The sequence below is a fragment of the Notolepis coatsorum genome, assembly GCF_963971535.1.
Source record: "Notolepis coatsorum genome assembly, chromosome: 17".
Lineage (NCBI taxonomy): Eukaryota > Metazoa > Chordata > Actinopteri > Aulopiformes > Paralepididae > Notolepis > Notolepis coatsorum.
In genome coordinates this window covers 91,648,040-91,662,728 of record NC_140181.1, presented here as the reverse complement: position 1 = coordinate 91,662,728, position 14,689 = coordinate 91,648,040, and the positions used below count along the sequence as shown (strand labels likewise).

Below are 14,689 nucleotides of genomic sequence, written 5' to 3'. Positions count from 1 at the left end.
AAAGTGGTCTATATCTTATAGTGTTTGTTTCACAGTTGGTTTTGTTTTCCTCTATTGTCGGTTTTATCCTGTTATCTAACCATTTCACTCCCACACTACCAAATGGTTAAAACGTTCACTGCCACACGACAAATAGTTAACCATTTCACAACCACACTACAGAAGGTCAACCCTTTCACTGTCACATGAGAAAGAGTAAACCCTTTTCACAACCACACTACAGAAGGTTACCCATTTCACTACCACACTACAGACGGTTAACCGTCTGTAGTGTGGTAGTGAAAGGTTAACCTTCTGTAGTGTGGTAGTGAAAGGTTAACCGTCTGTAGTGTGGTAGTGAAAGGTTAACCTTCTGTAGTGTGGTAGTGAAAGGTTAACCGTCTGTAGTGTGGTAGTGAAAGGTTAACCGTCTGTAGTGTGGTAGTGAAAGGTTAACCTTCTGTAGTGTGGTAGTGAAAGGTTAACCGTCTGTAGTGTGGTAGTGAAAGGTTAACCGTCTGTAGTGTGGTAGTGAAAGGCGTCTGTAGTGTAAGTGTGGTAGTGAAAGGTTAACCGTCTGTAGTGTGGTAGTGAAAGGTTAACCGTCTGTAGTGTGGTAGTGAAAGGTTAACCTTCTGTAGTGTGGTAGTGAAAGGCGTCTGTAGTGTAAGTGTGGTAGTGAAAGGTTAACCGTCTGTAGTGTGGTAGTGAAAGGTTAACCTTCTGTAGTGTGGTAGTGAAAGGTTAACCTTCTGTAGTGTGGTAGTGAAAGGTTAACCGTCTGTAGTGTGGTAGTGAAAGGTTAACCTTCTGTAGTGTGGTAGTGAAAGGGTTAAAAGACGACCACAATGGAAATAACCATTTTCCAGGCTCCACATTGTGTTTCTATCCTTGATGACTTTAATGGATGTGATGACTATTCTGTGCAGCATTATTGTATATTTATATATATTTATTACATGGCGTTTTCACATTTGCAGAAATGCTTGATTGTGATTGGTCAATAGCGCTCGGTTGCCCCTAGCAGCGGTCAGTTATTTCTCGATAATTCACCGCTGCCAGGGGCAACCGAGCAATAATGACCGGTGATACGGGTAACTAGCGCTATTGACCAATCACAATCGCGACCGAGCAATAATGGCCGCTGTTCGCAGCTGGAGCAATCAAGCCCACTGACACACACTGCATCAGTGCAATCAGACACACCTGCCGGCTGCCGGCGATAATAATAATAACTTTATTTGGGCTGACTGACAGCGGAGCCACAGAACAACTGCGTCTGCATTTGATCTCGTCTTGTCGATGGTGTAAAATGATGTAGGTATATTGTTAGTAAGTTAGCCATGTAATAAGCGGGATAATGTATAGCTATACTCGGTCATTGTCGCAAAATAATTGACCATCACTGACATTTAGAACACCTCGGCGAGGCGCCTCGGTATTTTAAACTCCGTGTCGGTCAATTATTTTGCGACAATGACCTCCTAGCCATACATTATCCCTTACATATTCATAACGCTCCTCCCCTCCCCCTCACCTCCTCTCGGGGGTTCTGCGCGTGTTTCTGGTAGGTCCAGGTGACCTGTGCCTGCAGGGACTTGGGGATACACTCCAGGAACGTGCTGCTCCCTTCCACTCCATACAGCCTCCTCTCCACCACGCGATGTTTGTGGTGGTCTGCAGGGGGCGGCAGAGACAAGAGAGAACTGTGTTTCTACTAGCAGGTATCACCAAACATGAACACAGAAAAGGCAAGGATAGAATAGAATAATACAGATACGGTAAAACCGATTCAACTATAATATATTCATGGGGATAGTTTACTGAAATGGATTAGACAAATAGTTTTTCCAGGTTTATAGTTCTATTGATCCCCTTGTGGAAATGCAGGTGTCATAGCAGCATGGGGGAGGGGGGAGGGAGGTACAGGTATGGGCAGGGTAATAGTAGAAAGACATTAATATAGGTAATATAATTATAGTGAAGATAAAATAAGCAGTGTAAACAATATAATTAACTCTGAATATAAGAATATGAGCAAGTAAACAGTGTAATCAAATTAAGGTGCAGATGAGGGTCTGTGTGCCCTATCAGTTATATTATATTTTACAATAAATATGGTCAATAACACTTAGAATCTGAATATATACTGTGAGTAAGTAAAGTATACAGTATACACATGGGTGCAGTATGTGTGGCAATAATATGCAGTAATATGTCTGGTCACTGATGGGAAAGTCCTACACATCGATACGTAATCTCAGCTCTCTCGGCCAGGAAGTCTGACATGAGAATGCGTGTGGATGTTTCCGGCATTTGCGGGGGTTGGGGGGGCAAACATGTGCCGGCAGCGTGTGACAATGTGCAACATCAAACAAGGAGCCCTGTTGTCCCGCTCCCCTTTAAGTCACAGTAGGTCAATGTCGTCACAGTGGCGCTTGTCTCTGCTGGGAGACAGTCACTCAGTGGTGAAGTGGCCCTAATAACTATAGTCTGACACCACAGCAAGACCATTAACAACACTGCTAGAGGACTAATGATACAGATCCATTATCTTACACAGATGTCCACGAAACACCAAGACATTTAAACACAAAGACAAAAAAAAAAAAAAAAAAATCTAACCCTAACTAACCTTACTGTCATGCACTTGTCCTAATATACTAACGTACACTGTAGCACTCAACACTTTGATGAACACTGTATTGTTAGCTGATATTGTTGTGCCCTTCCTGATGACTTGTCGTACAGAACTTGTAAGTCGCTTTGGATAAAAGCGCCAGCTAAATGACTCAATGTAAATGTTGTGAAGGATCAGATTAAACCGAATATATATATTTATTTATGGATATATATTTGATAGTATTTGTATATCGTTTGATATCCCTTGTATATTCCTTGTACATATACACTGAATGTCCCTTTGTTCTACTACAGCCCATAGTAGTTCATTCTCTTGTTGGACGGGGGGACCAGGCGCCAGGGACAAGCCCCTGGCGTTCGGGTTCGGAGGTACCGACGAGACATGCCTTTACTAGCCTCAGCTCCGCGTTGGAATACGGCTACCGAAGGCGGAGCGGCACTACTTGTCCACTGTGCATATAAATATGGCGCAAGAAATGTAGGGTTCCTCTTAGTCCTTTACCCTTCTACCCAACTAAGTAACAAGACGTGAAGCCTCACCCCACGATACCGCGTGCGGTGTAGTACGGCCTGTTTGGCCTTAGAATAGCAGTGATACCTAGTGCGAATTAATAGCTGAATTGCCAGAGTTTGGCACCGTATTTCTATTAAGTAATAATAGTCTATTATATATGGTGCATCGTTCGGTTAGAGTTCTAAAGTGAGCAGCACCCCCATCGTTTCCTCGCGTTATCTAGAGTCTTAACCAGGTTGGGCAGACCACGCGTGGTGCTTTCATCCGAGGAGTTCTGGGCGAGGACGAGTGGACCTGCACATTGGATTACCTACCCCGACGACTGCTGAGCCCTATACGGCATGGAATATCTATTTGCTTTGGTGCTTTGATTTGTGGAGCGGATAATCGCCAACACCGGTGAGTGTTGGATTTACCCCGAGAGGAGCCAAGGTGAGACGGCGCTCAGACCAGACTGAGGTCGCCTCGCTTCTTCTCCGTTGTGGACCTACAGCTACAGCTACAGCTATCGTCTACAAGAGAGCCCAAGTGTATTCATCTGCGGATCAAGGTTCTACGGGCACTGTGTTCTGTACCTGGACTCTCCCTAGAAATCGTTGACCAGACGGGATACAGCCCACGGCTCTCCTACCCCCCCCTACTGGCTTACAACCGGCGGGACCCCTGCAGTATATTATCCAGCTATAATCATTAAGTGACCATAGATATAATCCCCTAAGAGCCAGGTTGTATACTTGCTTCCTGTGTAACCAGAGATTGGACATTCAGTGTTGATTTGCCTACGAGTACTCATTTGCCTTACAAGAGCATTCAATTCAAATCATAAATGTAATAAGTAATTATTATATGTACCTTTTGCTATATATTAAATATTTGACTATTACCTTTGTGTGGACCTGATTTCATATGTGGGAAAGTGTTCATCATACTTAGATATCGTGTACTGTATGGCCAGTAATTAAAGTACATAAAGCGGTAGTGGTTTAATGATACCATACTTATCAATACAGTCAGGGAATTGTACCCCTCAGTTACAATTGGTCCTTCGAGCCGGAGGGTAATTAGTGTAATATTAATATAGTGGTATTAATATTGAAATGGCCTATGATGAACACTCCACGAAACGGTCCTCCTAAAGTAGAACGCCCGCAACGTAGACGACAGCCACCTCAGTACTTAGAGGATTACGCTGTCAGTAAACTACCTAGCCTTCTACAAACAGTAAACGCAGTAAAAGTAGAAAGTAAAATTATGTCCGACCCTATCAACCAGGATACCCCGACCACAGAGGCCCTAGTGGGTTCTAATGTAACTGACCAAGCTCACGGTGGGGACCAGGAGGGAACTGACACGACTTTACCCCCCGCCAATACCGAAGAAGTAGTCCCCCCAGAGCTCCGGGAGGAAGACAACCCTCCAGAGGTGGAACTCTGCACGGAACAAGATGAGGAGAGCGCCGAGGAGATAGAGCTCCAGGACTCCCCAACGAGTACAGCCAGGAGCGGCTCACCTCTACAAGCGTCTTCCCCCAGCGAGGCGGAGAGGATGCTGTCACAGGCGTTCTTCGCCAGCCTGACAGCCTCTACCGAACGCGATCGACTTCAGGGTGAACGCGATCGACTTCAGGGTGAACGCGATCGACTCCAAACACAGCAACGGAGTGAAGAAGAGCACATACGTCTGGAGCTGAGACGCCTTCAGACGGAAGAGAATATGGCAAGAGACCGGGCCGACACCCAGCGTGCCGCTGCCGGTGCCCAAAGAGAAGCAGATCTCACCAAGCGCGACGCCGAGCGCGACAGACTACAAGGCGAGCGCGACAGACTACAAGCGCAGCTAATGGAGCAGCTGATCACCAGGGCAACACCCCCTCCCTCCACAAGGGGTTCCAGAGCCTCATCAAGACACACGTCAAGGGCACCCTCCCCTAACCGAGCAGGCGACCTTGAACTCGACCACCAGAGAGAGTCTACACCCCCCTCCGAACTCATTCCCCAACCGGTCCAAGTGAGACCCAGCTACAAGGAAGGAACAGCGGACACCGCGGAGAGGCTAAATAGACGACTACAGGATCTAGGTGACCTGGCAGAAGAAGAAGAGGGAGAAGAGGAGAGTCAAGCCCGACAGCAGCACATTACTCCACAGGACCAGGAGGTCCAGTACAGCCCAGGCTATACCCCCGCGGCTCTGCGCTACAGACCCCCGACTCGACTCACGGGTGAGCATGACGCACGACCAGTCCCGAGGAATAGCACCTGGACCAGCGGGCCATGGTACCCTGCCAGTACCAGCCCACCGAGAGGCGTAAGAAGAGACTCGCCCAGGAGGCCTCTCTTCCAACGCTCACCGATGTGCCAGCCATCCATGGCGTCATACATTGGCACACCGACGTTTCCAGACTTCACCCATGAGAATCGAGCACAGTACACGGAGCTCCGGATGTGCTTAGAGACAATGATGGTGGATGTCGCTGATGAACGCCACAAGTATGCAATATTATTGAAGCACCTGAAAGTGCCCCGAGCGCACAACATAGCGCTGGCCTATGCCACCTCTACGACCCCATACACCACGGCTCTAGCAGCGCTGGACCAGAGATATGGACGTATATGGGATTACGTAATACAGGAGATAAGGCATATTGACCGCCTACCCCCAGCCACAGACAATCGCTCACTAGACGACCTGTCTATAAAAGTACAATCCCTGGTAGGGATGCTGGGGGCGCAACGAGAAAAGGGTATGCACGAACTATACGCAAACTCGAACGTCGAGAGGATTTTAGAGAAGCTGCCGCCCGCCCGACAGGAGCGCTTCAGGCGGCAAAGAGACCACCGTGATCCTAACGGTCCCGAGCCATCCCTCCTGGACTTAGCCGACTTCCTGGCGAGAGAAGTCAGCAGCCTACGGCTGGATACGTTCGTGCGGAGCACGCCAAGCTCCAGAGAGGGACCTAGGAGAGTAAACGATGGCCGAAGATCGGTGACTGTCATGCACCAATCAGAATCAGTACCGAGCAGCAAGAACCACAGTACCCCCTCGACGAAAGAGAAGTGGAAGATGGTGTGCCCGTACTGCGAGAAGGAACACTGGTTGTCACAATGTGACCAGTTCAAGAAGATGACCGCTGAAGAAACAAGTCACTGGATAAAGTCCAACAGGCGCTGTTACCGATGTGCGCGCAGTCACATGGCAGCCGAGTGCCGCCTAAAGAAGAGGTGTAGTCGGTGTGACGGAGCCCATCTGGATGTCCTACACGACAGTAACAAAAGAAAGCCTGCACCATCCAACAGCACAAAGGCAAGTGTTATGTACATTGACCCCGCTAGCAGCAGCGGCGCCCAGGTGCTCTTGAAGGTGGTCCGTGTAACACTGAGTTAACAAGACAAGATCATGGACACTTACGCCGTCCTTGATGACGGGTCAGAGAAGACCCTTCTCCTCGCGTCCGCTGCGGCCCAGCTGGGGCTGCGGGGGAGCGAGAACCAGATGACGATTCGGACAATAAGAAGAGATCTAAAGACGATAAAGGGCGAGAATGTCTCCTTCACTATCGCAGCAAGCGGGCAGCCAGAGAGACGGTACAGGATTACTAATGCTTTCACCAGCCAAGAAATAGGACTATCGCAGTACACCTACCCCATCGCCAAACTGATGGATAAATATGTGCACCTGCGTCAACTTCCTATCCCGCTCATAGACGGCGCCACCCCGACCCTGCTGATAGGCTCCGACCATGCAGACCTCATCGTCCCGATAGACCGGGTCCATACAGGACCCAGAGGTTGTCCTGCAGCAGTCGAGACCCGCCTAGGATGGACATTACAAGGCCCCCTCGCCAAGTCTCTTAACCGAACAGCAGCCACTAGCTGCCTCCACTCCAGAGCGACAGAAGGAGACACCACACTCCTGCAGCATGTCGAGAGGCTATGGACACTAGAGACAATGCCCTTTAAGAACGAAAAGAAAGACATTCGTTCTAAGGAAGATATCTACGCTATAGCCCTCCTCGAGCATGGGACAAAGAGAGTCAACGTCAACGGAGTGATGAGATACGCAACTCCACTCCTGAGGCGAGAGGGAATGCCCACCTTTCGTGCTACAAAAGAGGCGACGGAGCGGTATCTATTGAACACAGAGCGGCGCCTAGCCAAAGACCCCGCTCAAGAAGCTGTGTACCGCGCTGAGATTACCAAACTAATCACAGCGGGGCACATAAAGAAAATTGACATTAAAGAGGCTGATCAGACGACCGAATCATGGTACGTGCCGCACCACAAGGTCCACCACAACGGCAAGGATCGCATTGTGTTTAACTGCAGCTACCAGATCGGATCACAAAATCTGAATAAAGAACTCTTGGCCGGCCCAACACTCGCCCCCTCCCTACTAGGCGTGCTACTACGCTTCCGCCAGGACAAGGTGGCTATCAGCGGCGACATCAAAGGGATGTTCCTGCAGGTGAGACTAGTGGAGGAGGACAAGCCCCTGCTGCGGTTCCTATGGAGAGAGAGGATCGGAGATGAGCACCCAGCCATCTATCAATGGGAAGTCCTCCCTTTCGGAACCACATGCAGCCCATGCTGTGCTACGTTTGCACTGCAAAAGCACGTCGCAGAGGACCCAGCAGCAGATGAAGAGGTCCAACAAAGTGTGACAAATAGTTTCTACGTGGACAACTGTTTACAAAGCGTCTCGACGCCAGAAGAAGCCGAGGCTCTCCTACTCAAGCTCCGCGCCTCCCTGATCAAAGGCGGCTTTGATCTCAGGCAGTGGGCCAGCAGCGACCCGCAAGTACTGCGCCGCCTCTCCCCCGAGGACAAGGCCGCGAGTAGCGATACCTGGATGACGACCATCCCAGGAGAAGCCCAAGAAATGACACTAGGACTAGTCTGGCGCTTCAAAACAGACTCGCTCCATTATAGACACAAACCCCTGATCAAGGAGCAGGGAAGGTCGACGGCAATACCGACCACCAGACGGAGTGTATACAGAACACTCGCCAGACAATATGACCCGTTGGGATGTATTCTACCTTACACCACCAGGGCAAAGATGATTGTAAGAGCGCTATGGGACAAAGACCAGGGCTGGGAGGATCCCATACCCGAACACCTTGCATCCACATGGAGAGAGTGGGAGACGGAACTCCGCTCACTCCCAGGTGTTAATATACGCTGCAGCTACTTCCCACCCACAGTGAGGCCAGAGACATGCAAGATCGACCTGCACGTATTCAGCGACGCCTCCGAAGTAGCCTACGGTTCGGTGGCCTACTTGCGTGCCCAAGAGGAGGGAGGAGAAATACATACTGCTTTCATCCTGGCTCGCTCAAGAATAGCCCCACGCAAGCAACAATCTATCCCGCGCCTAGAGCTCTGCGCAGCCCTAGCAGGAGCGCAGCTCGCCACGTTAATCCAACGTGAACTCACCATCCCGGTGCAAAGAACAATCTTGTGGTCAGACTCCACGACCGTACTCACATGGATCCGGTCCGATTCGTGCAGATACAAGGTCTTCGTGGGAGTCAGAGTCACAGAGATTCAAGAGTTAACAGAAGTAACCAGCTGGAGGTATGTGGACACCAAACACAACCCAGCTGACGTCATCACCCGGGGAATGTCCCTGGATGACCTCACCCGTCACAACCTCTACAGTGACGGGCCAAAGTTCCTCAAGCTCCCCGAAGAAGAGTGGCCTACACCCACCCCACGGGAGGCGAGTAAAGAGGAGGCAGAGAACAAGAAACCTATGCTCTGTGGGTTGACACACACACTCGTCCCCACAGGCCCGGTTCTAGACGATTGCCTCACCCTAGAGAGTGCGCAGCTAAAGACATTTCTGTGGCACCACCCAGAGGTTCAGCCCACAACTGACATTTCAGCAGCTGACTACGAAGAAGCAGAACTCCTTCTACTACAACGAGCCCAGAGAGACTCGTTCCCCGATGAGCTAGCCTGTCTACAGGGAGCAAAGCCCGTCCCATCAGACAGCAGACTGCTTCACCTGGCCCCCAAGAGCGACGCCCATAATCTCATCAGAGTGGGTGGTCGTCTGCGGAGAGCCCCAGACCTACCGGATGACGTTAAGTACCCGATAGTCTTGAACAGCCGACACAAGGTCACAGAGCTGATCATAAAGAAATACGACGAGGATGTGCACCACGCAGGGGCAGAGAGAGTCTTCGCGGAGATCAGACGTCGTTATTGGATACTGCAAGGGAGAGAAGCAGTGCGGCGCTTCCAGCGAACCTGTCTAGACTGCCGTAAGTGGCGCGCGCAGCCCAGTATACTCCGGATGGCTGACCTACCTCCCTGTCGCCTCCGACTCTGCGACAAGCCCTTCCACTCCACCGGTATGGACTGTTTTGGCCCGCTGTATATAAAGAGAGGAAGAGGAACCGAGAAGCGGTGGGGTATTGTATTCAAATGCATGACCACCAGAGCGATACATATCGAACTCCTTCCAACCATGAGCACAGACTCATTCCTTATGGCCTTCCGAAGATTCACATCACGGAAAGGAAAACCGTCTACATTGTTGTCTGATCACGGGACAAACTTCAAAGGCGGAGAAAGAGAGCTGAGAGAGAGCTTCCAAGCTATGGGCCCAGAACTTAAGACCCACCTCGCTCCATCCCAGATTGACTTCCAGTTTAATCCCCCGAACGCACCTCACTTCGGTGGAACCTGGGAACGAGAAGTACGTTCCATAAAGACAGCCCTGTACGCCGTGCTTGGGGCCCAGACTGTGGCGGAAGAAGTCCTAATGACAGTCCTCACGGAGATCGAGGGAGTATTGAACTCAAAGCCCCTCGGTTACGTCTCAAGTGATGTAGCAGATGTCGACCCAGTCACCCCCAACACCCTCTTGATGGGGCGGCTGGACCCCGCGCTACCACAGACAATGTACAGGCCTGAAGAAGCGAACGGCCAAAGAATGTGGAGGTACAGTCAAGTACTGGCTGATAAGTTTTGGAACAGCTTCCTACTCCACTACCTACCGTCTCTACAGACCCGCCAGAAGTGGGTAAAAGAGAGAGACAATTTGACAGAAGGAACAGTCGTCATGATCATCGACCAGTCACTACCCAGAGCTATGTGGCCGGCTGGCCGTGTAAGCAAAGGGATCACTGGTGCCGATGGAAAGGTCCGAGCAGCTGAAGTGCTCGTCCAAGGACGGACTTACACCCGACCCGTGGCGAAGCTAATATAACTGCCAAGGCTCCCTGATACTATTGATGACGACCATGACCCTATGACTTTGTGAGTTGACTGACCCTTACAGCGGACATTGAGTAGTGGACAGTGCGGTTAATCTGTCTCTGCTCAGCTAATTAGGTGGGACTAATTAGGGGGCGGCTGTTGTGAAGGATCAGATTAAACCGAATATATATATTTATTTATGGATATATATTTGATAGTATTTGTATATCGTTTGATATCCCTTGTATATTCCTTGTACATATACACTGAATGTCCCTTTGTTCTACTACAGCCCATAGTAGTTCATTCTCTTGTTGGACGGGGGGACCAGGCGCCAGGGACAAGCCCCTGGCGTTCGGGTTCGGAGGTACCGACGAGACATGCCTTTACTAGCCTCAGCTCCGCGCAGGAATACGGCTACCGAAGGCGGAGCGGCACTACTTGTCCACTGTGCATATAAATATGGCGCAAGAAATGTAGGGTTCCTCTTAGTCCTTTACCCTTCTACCCAACTAAGTAACAAGACGTGAAGCCTCACCCCACGATACCGCGTGCGGTGTAGTACGGCCTGTTTGGCCTTAGAATAGCAGTGATACCTAGTGCGAATTAATAGCTGAATTGCCAGAGTTTGGCACTGTATTTCTATTAAGTAATAATAGTCTATTATATATGGTGCATCGTTCGGTTAGAGTTCTAAAGTGAGCAGCACTCCCATCGTTTCCTCGCGTTATCTAGAGTCTTAACCAGGTTGGGCAGACCACGCGTGGTGCTTTCATCCGAGGAGTTCTGGGCGAGGACGAGTGGACCTGCACATTGGATTACCTACCCCGACGACTGCTGAGCCCTATACGGCATGGAATATCTATTTGCTTTGGTGCTTTGATTTGTGGAGCGGATAATCGCCAACACCGGTGAGTGTTGGATTTACCCCGAGAGGAGCCAAGGTGAGACGGCGCTCAGACCAGACTGAGGTCGCCTCGCTTCTTCTCCGTTGTGGACCTACAGCTACAGCTACAGCTATCGTCTACAAGAGAGCCCAAGTGTATTCATCTGCGGATCAAGGTTCTACGGGCACTGTGTTCTGTACCTGGACTCTCCCTAGAAATCGTTGACCAGACGGGATACAGCCGACGGCTCTCCTACCCCCCCTACTGGCTTACAACCGGCGGGACCCCTGCAGTATATTATCCAGCTATAATCATTAAGTGACCATAGATATAATCCCCTAAGAGCCAGGTTGTATACTTGCTTCCTGTGTAACCAGAGATTGGACATTCAGTGTTGATTTGCCTACGAGTACTCATTTGCCTTACAAGAGCATTCAATTCAAATCATAAATGTAATAAGTAATTATTATATGTACCTTTTGCTATATATTAAATATTTGACTATTACCTTTGTGTGGACCTGATTTCATATGTGGGAAAGTGTTCATCATACTTAGATATCGTGTACTGTATGGCCAGTAATTAAAGTACATAAAGCGGTAGTGGTTTAATGATACCATACTTATCAATACAGTCAGGGAATTGTACCCCTCAGTTACAGTAAATGTAAATGTAAAACATTTAGCCAGTGTTTAGAATATTATTTATCATTGGAACAGTTGTTCTGCTACAAGTGTAAGATAGCAACCATTTATTTTTCTTTAGAAAAAGAAAACACCAAAATGACTCATAATTCTTACAACTATGAGCAATTATAGGGGAGACAGTGGTGGAATTGTCAAACTGACCCAAGGTCAGTGCCTGTAGGCGGCAACTGAGTGTGACACACTGGTCTCCCACGCCACATGATGTAAGAATAACAGCTTCAATGCTACAATCTACACAAAAGCCAACGATTACCCTAAATCACTGCTGCTGCCAGGGGGAAACAGTGGTAGATAAACCAAAAGCACCCCTAATCATCACCCCTACAAAGAGGAAACAGGGGTGGATAAATTGCCAAACTGACCCGAGGTCAGTTTGCCTGGGGGTGCTAACTCCACCCGGGCTCTGTTTCAATCACTTTGGCCTCCCCCCCCCGCTAGGACATACAACAGTACCCCATCTCACGTGCCTCATGGTGTAATTGAGTTAGTCACATATTCATCCTGCCCGGGCGATTAGCCTAACTCAGTTACGTGGCAGAGTGATAGACGGAGGCAGAATGCTGCTATTGTGCACAAGAGGCGCTCCAGGGGTCTGGGTCGGGGGGGGTAAGGATGTGGTGTCGGTGCGGGGGCCGGTGACATGGCAGATATCTGATCTCTGTGGGCCGGTGACATGGCAGATATCTGATCTCTGTGGGCCGGTGACATGGCAGATATCTGATCTCTGTGAGGCAGAGTGTTGGCAGACGACTGTTCCTTTAAAGACACAGTGGAGTTATAGTTATGGTGCAGTATTATGTTGTGTGATTCAGTGGCTCTCGACGTGGGACGTCCCCCACACACGCGTGCGGTTCCAGGGGTTTCTCCCCAGAGAAATGTGACCGAGCCCAGCAGTCTGTTCATGGCACAAGTCTCCCTCTGTAATTTTTTCCGATTTTTACAGATTATGAAAGTACAGAATCTAAGTTTTCAAATGATGTGTCATACATTGAAAATATTTGAAGAAGATATGCTTATTTGAATCTAGTTAAACCTCAAGTCTCAGAGCAGAGAAAAACTGAAAATGTTATCTAAATCTTTGGCTGCATTTTAAACACCTTGGCAGTCAGGTACTAGGTGTCACAAACTGCCTTTTTTAAACAAAGGTTTTTACTATTTAACTGTTAGCTGTTACAGTAAATTATGTGCACATTCAAACTGTGATAATATGGAAACAAAATAAAAAATGGGCCCGGTCACAAATTGGGAACAGTTTGATTTCATTATTATGTCATTCAGCCCAATGAGAGAAAGCACAAAGAACTACTATGATCATGGGTTTCACTCTCTCTCCACTGTTATCTCGCATAACTCCTCGGACTAAATCAACTCATCTAACGCGTCGGACTAAACCATCATGTTTTGTAACAGATTACAGAAATTCAAGAAGTCTATTGGAAATGATTTGATTAATATTATCTGCATTATTTTATCCCACTTTATGCTTTGCTCTTGCTGCTTGTTTTACACAGATTGTATGTCTTATTTCTTACTGATGTAAAGCACTTTGAACCGCAATCCCCTGTCTGAAAGGTGCTATACATATAAAGTTATTATTATATCTAACAAACAAAGATGTTCTCAGATGGGAGACAAAATGTGAGGAGATTTGGGTCCGCAACCTAATGAGTATCAAACCAGGGGTGTCCTTGACATGAAAACGGTTGAGAAAAAAAACGCTATAATTATTGTATGATAATAAGGTATTAAACTGTGTGGGTATCAAACAAGAAAGGCTATCAGGCGTTAAAACTGTGTAGGACCCAGGCCTAGAACTGCACACTGAGAGAGGGAACCGCGCCCTGAGAGGGAGGTTTGCGCTGGGTGGGAGGTTCAAAGGGTCAAAGTGTATAAAACAGGAGGGAAGACTGTCAAGTTTTAAACTGTGGATACCAAACAGAGAAGGTAAAGACGACTTTAAACTGTTAAACAGTAATCCAGAACTATTTTATTGCACTGTAAAAAACAGATTTTATATGTCTGCACTTTATGTGCTCATTTTATGTCTATTCGATTCTACTATTTTATTGCACTGCACTATTGCACTATTTTACTCTGTCTATTTTATCTTACTCTTTTTATTATTGTCTATTTTAAACTGAATCAAACCATAAACAAGGTGGCCTGTTGGGATGTTAGATCCTAATGTGAAAAACTGTGATTTTATATGTGCACATTTTATGCCTGTCTTTTTTCTGTTGTGAAGCACTTTGAGCTGCAGTTGCTGTATGAAAGGTGCTATACAAATAACGTTTATTATTATTTATTATTATTATGATAATCAGAAACAGTTCTAATCGTGTAAAATCAGGATAGTTGAACTTACCTCCAGAGCACAGGGTGTTGGGATCACCGTTCCTCACGTCCTGGCGACGGAAGCGCCTGTATCACATGAAGAAAGAAATACATCAGAGATGTGCCGAGTGAGGAGAGAGTTTTGAATCAGCTCACTGTCTCGAGTCCCCCAGTGTTCGAGTCCCAGTCCAAGTCCGAGTCACCAAAGAAGAGCCCGAGTCGAGTCTGAGTCGAGTCCCCATTACCCTAGTTCTGACAGGAAATATTTGGTGAGTGGTTAAGATGGGTATACCGTATATTTTTATACTCATCTGCTTGTGTTGAAAGTATATTTATACTTTATATATAGTATACTTGTATTTTTGGTACTTCTTATGTGCTATGTGCTAATGTGTACTAATTCAAAGCACATGTTTCGTA

The 14,689-nt window shown here is 48.0% G+C and overlaps 1 protein-coding gene across 1 annotated transcript in view; it reads right to left on the bottom strand.

The window, feature by feature from the left end:
* The window catches only part of LOC311244141 (semaphorin-3A-like), a gene marked incomplete at its 5' end in the record, with an annotated part of 101,123 nt that overhangs the window by 6,880 nt on the left and 79,554 nt on the right, over positions 1–14,689 (bottom strand). The window contains 2 exon segments of the mRNA XM_084333549.1: positions 1,517–1,656; positions 14,301–14,356. Coding sequence (XP_084189675.1) covers positions 1,517–1,656; positions 14,301–14,356 — 196 coding nt within the window.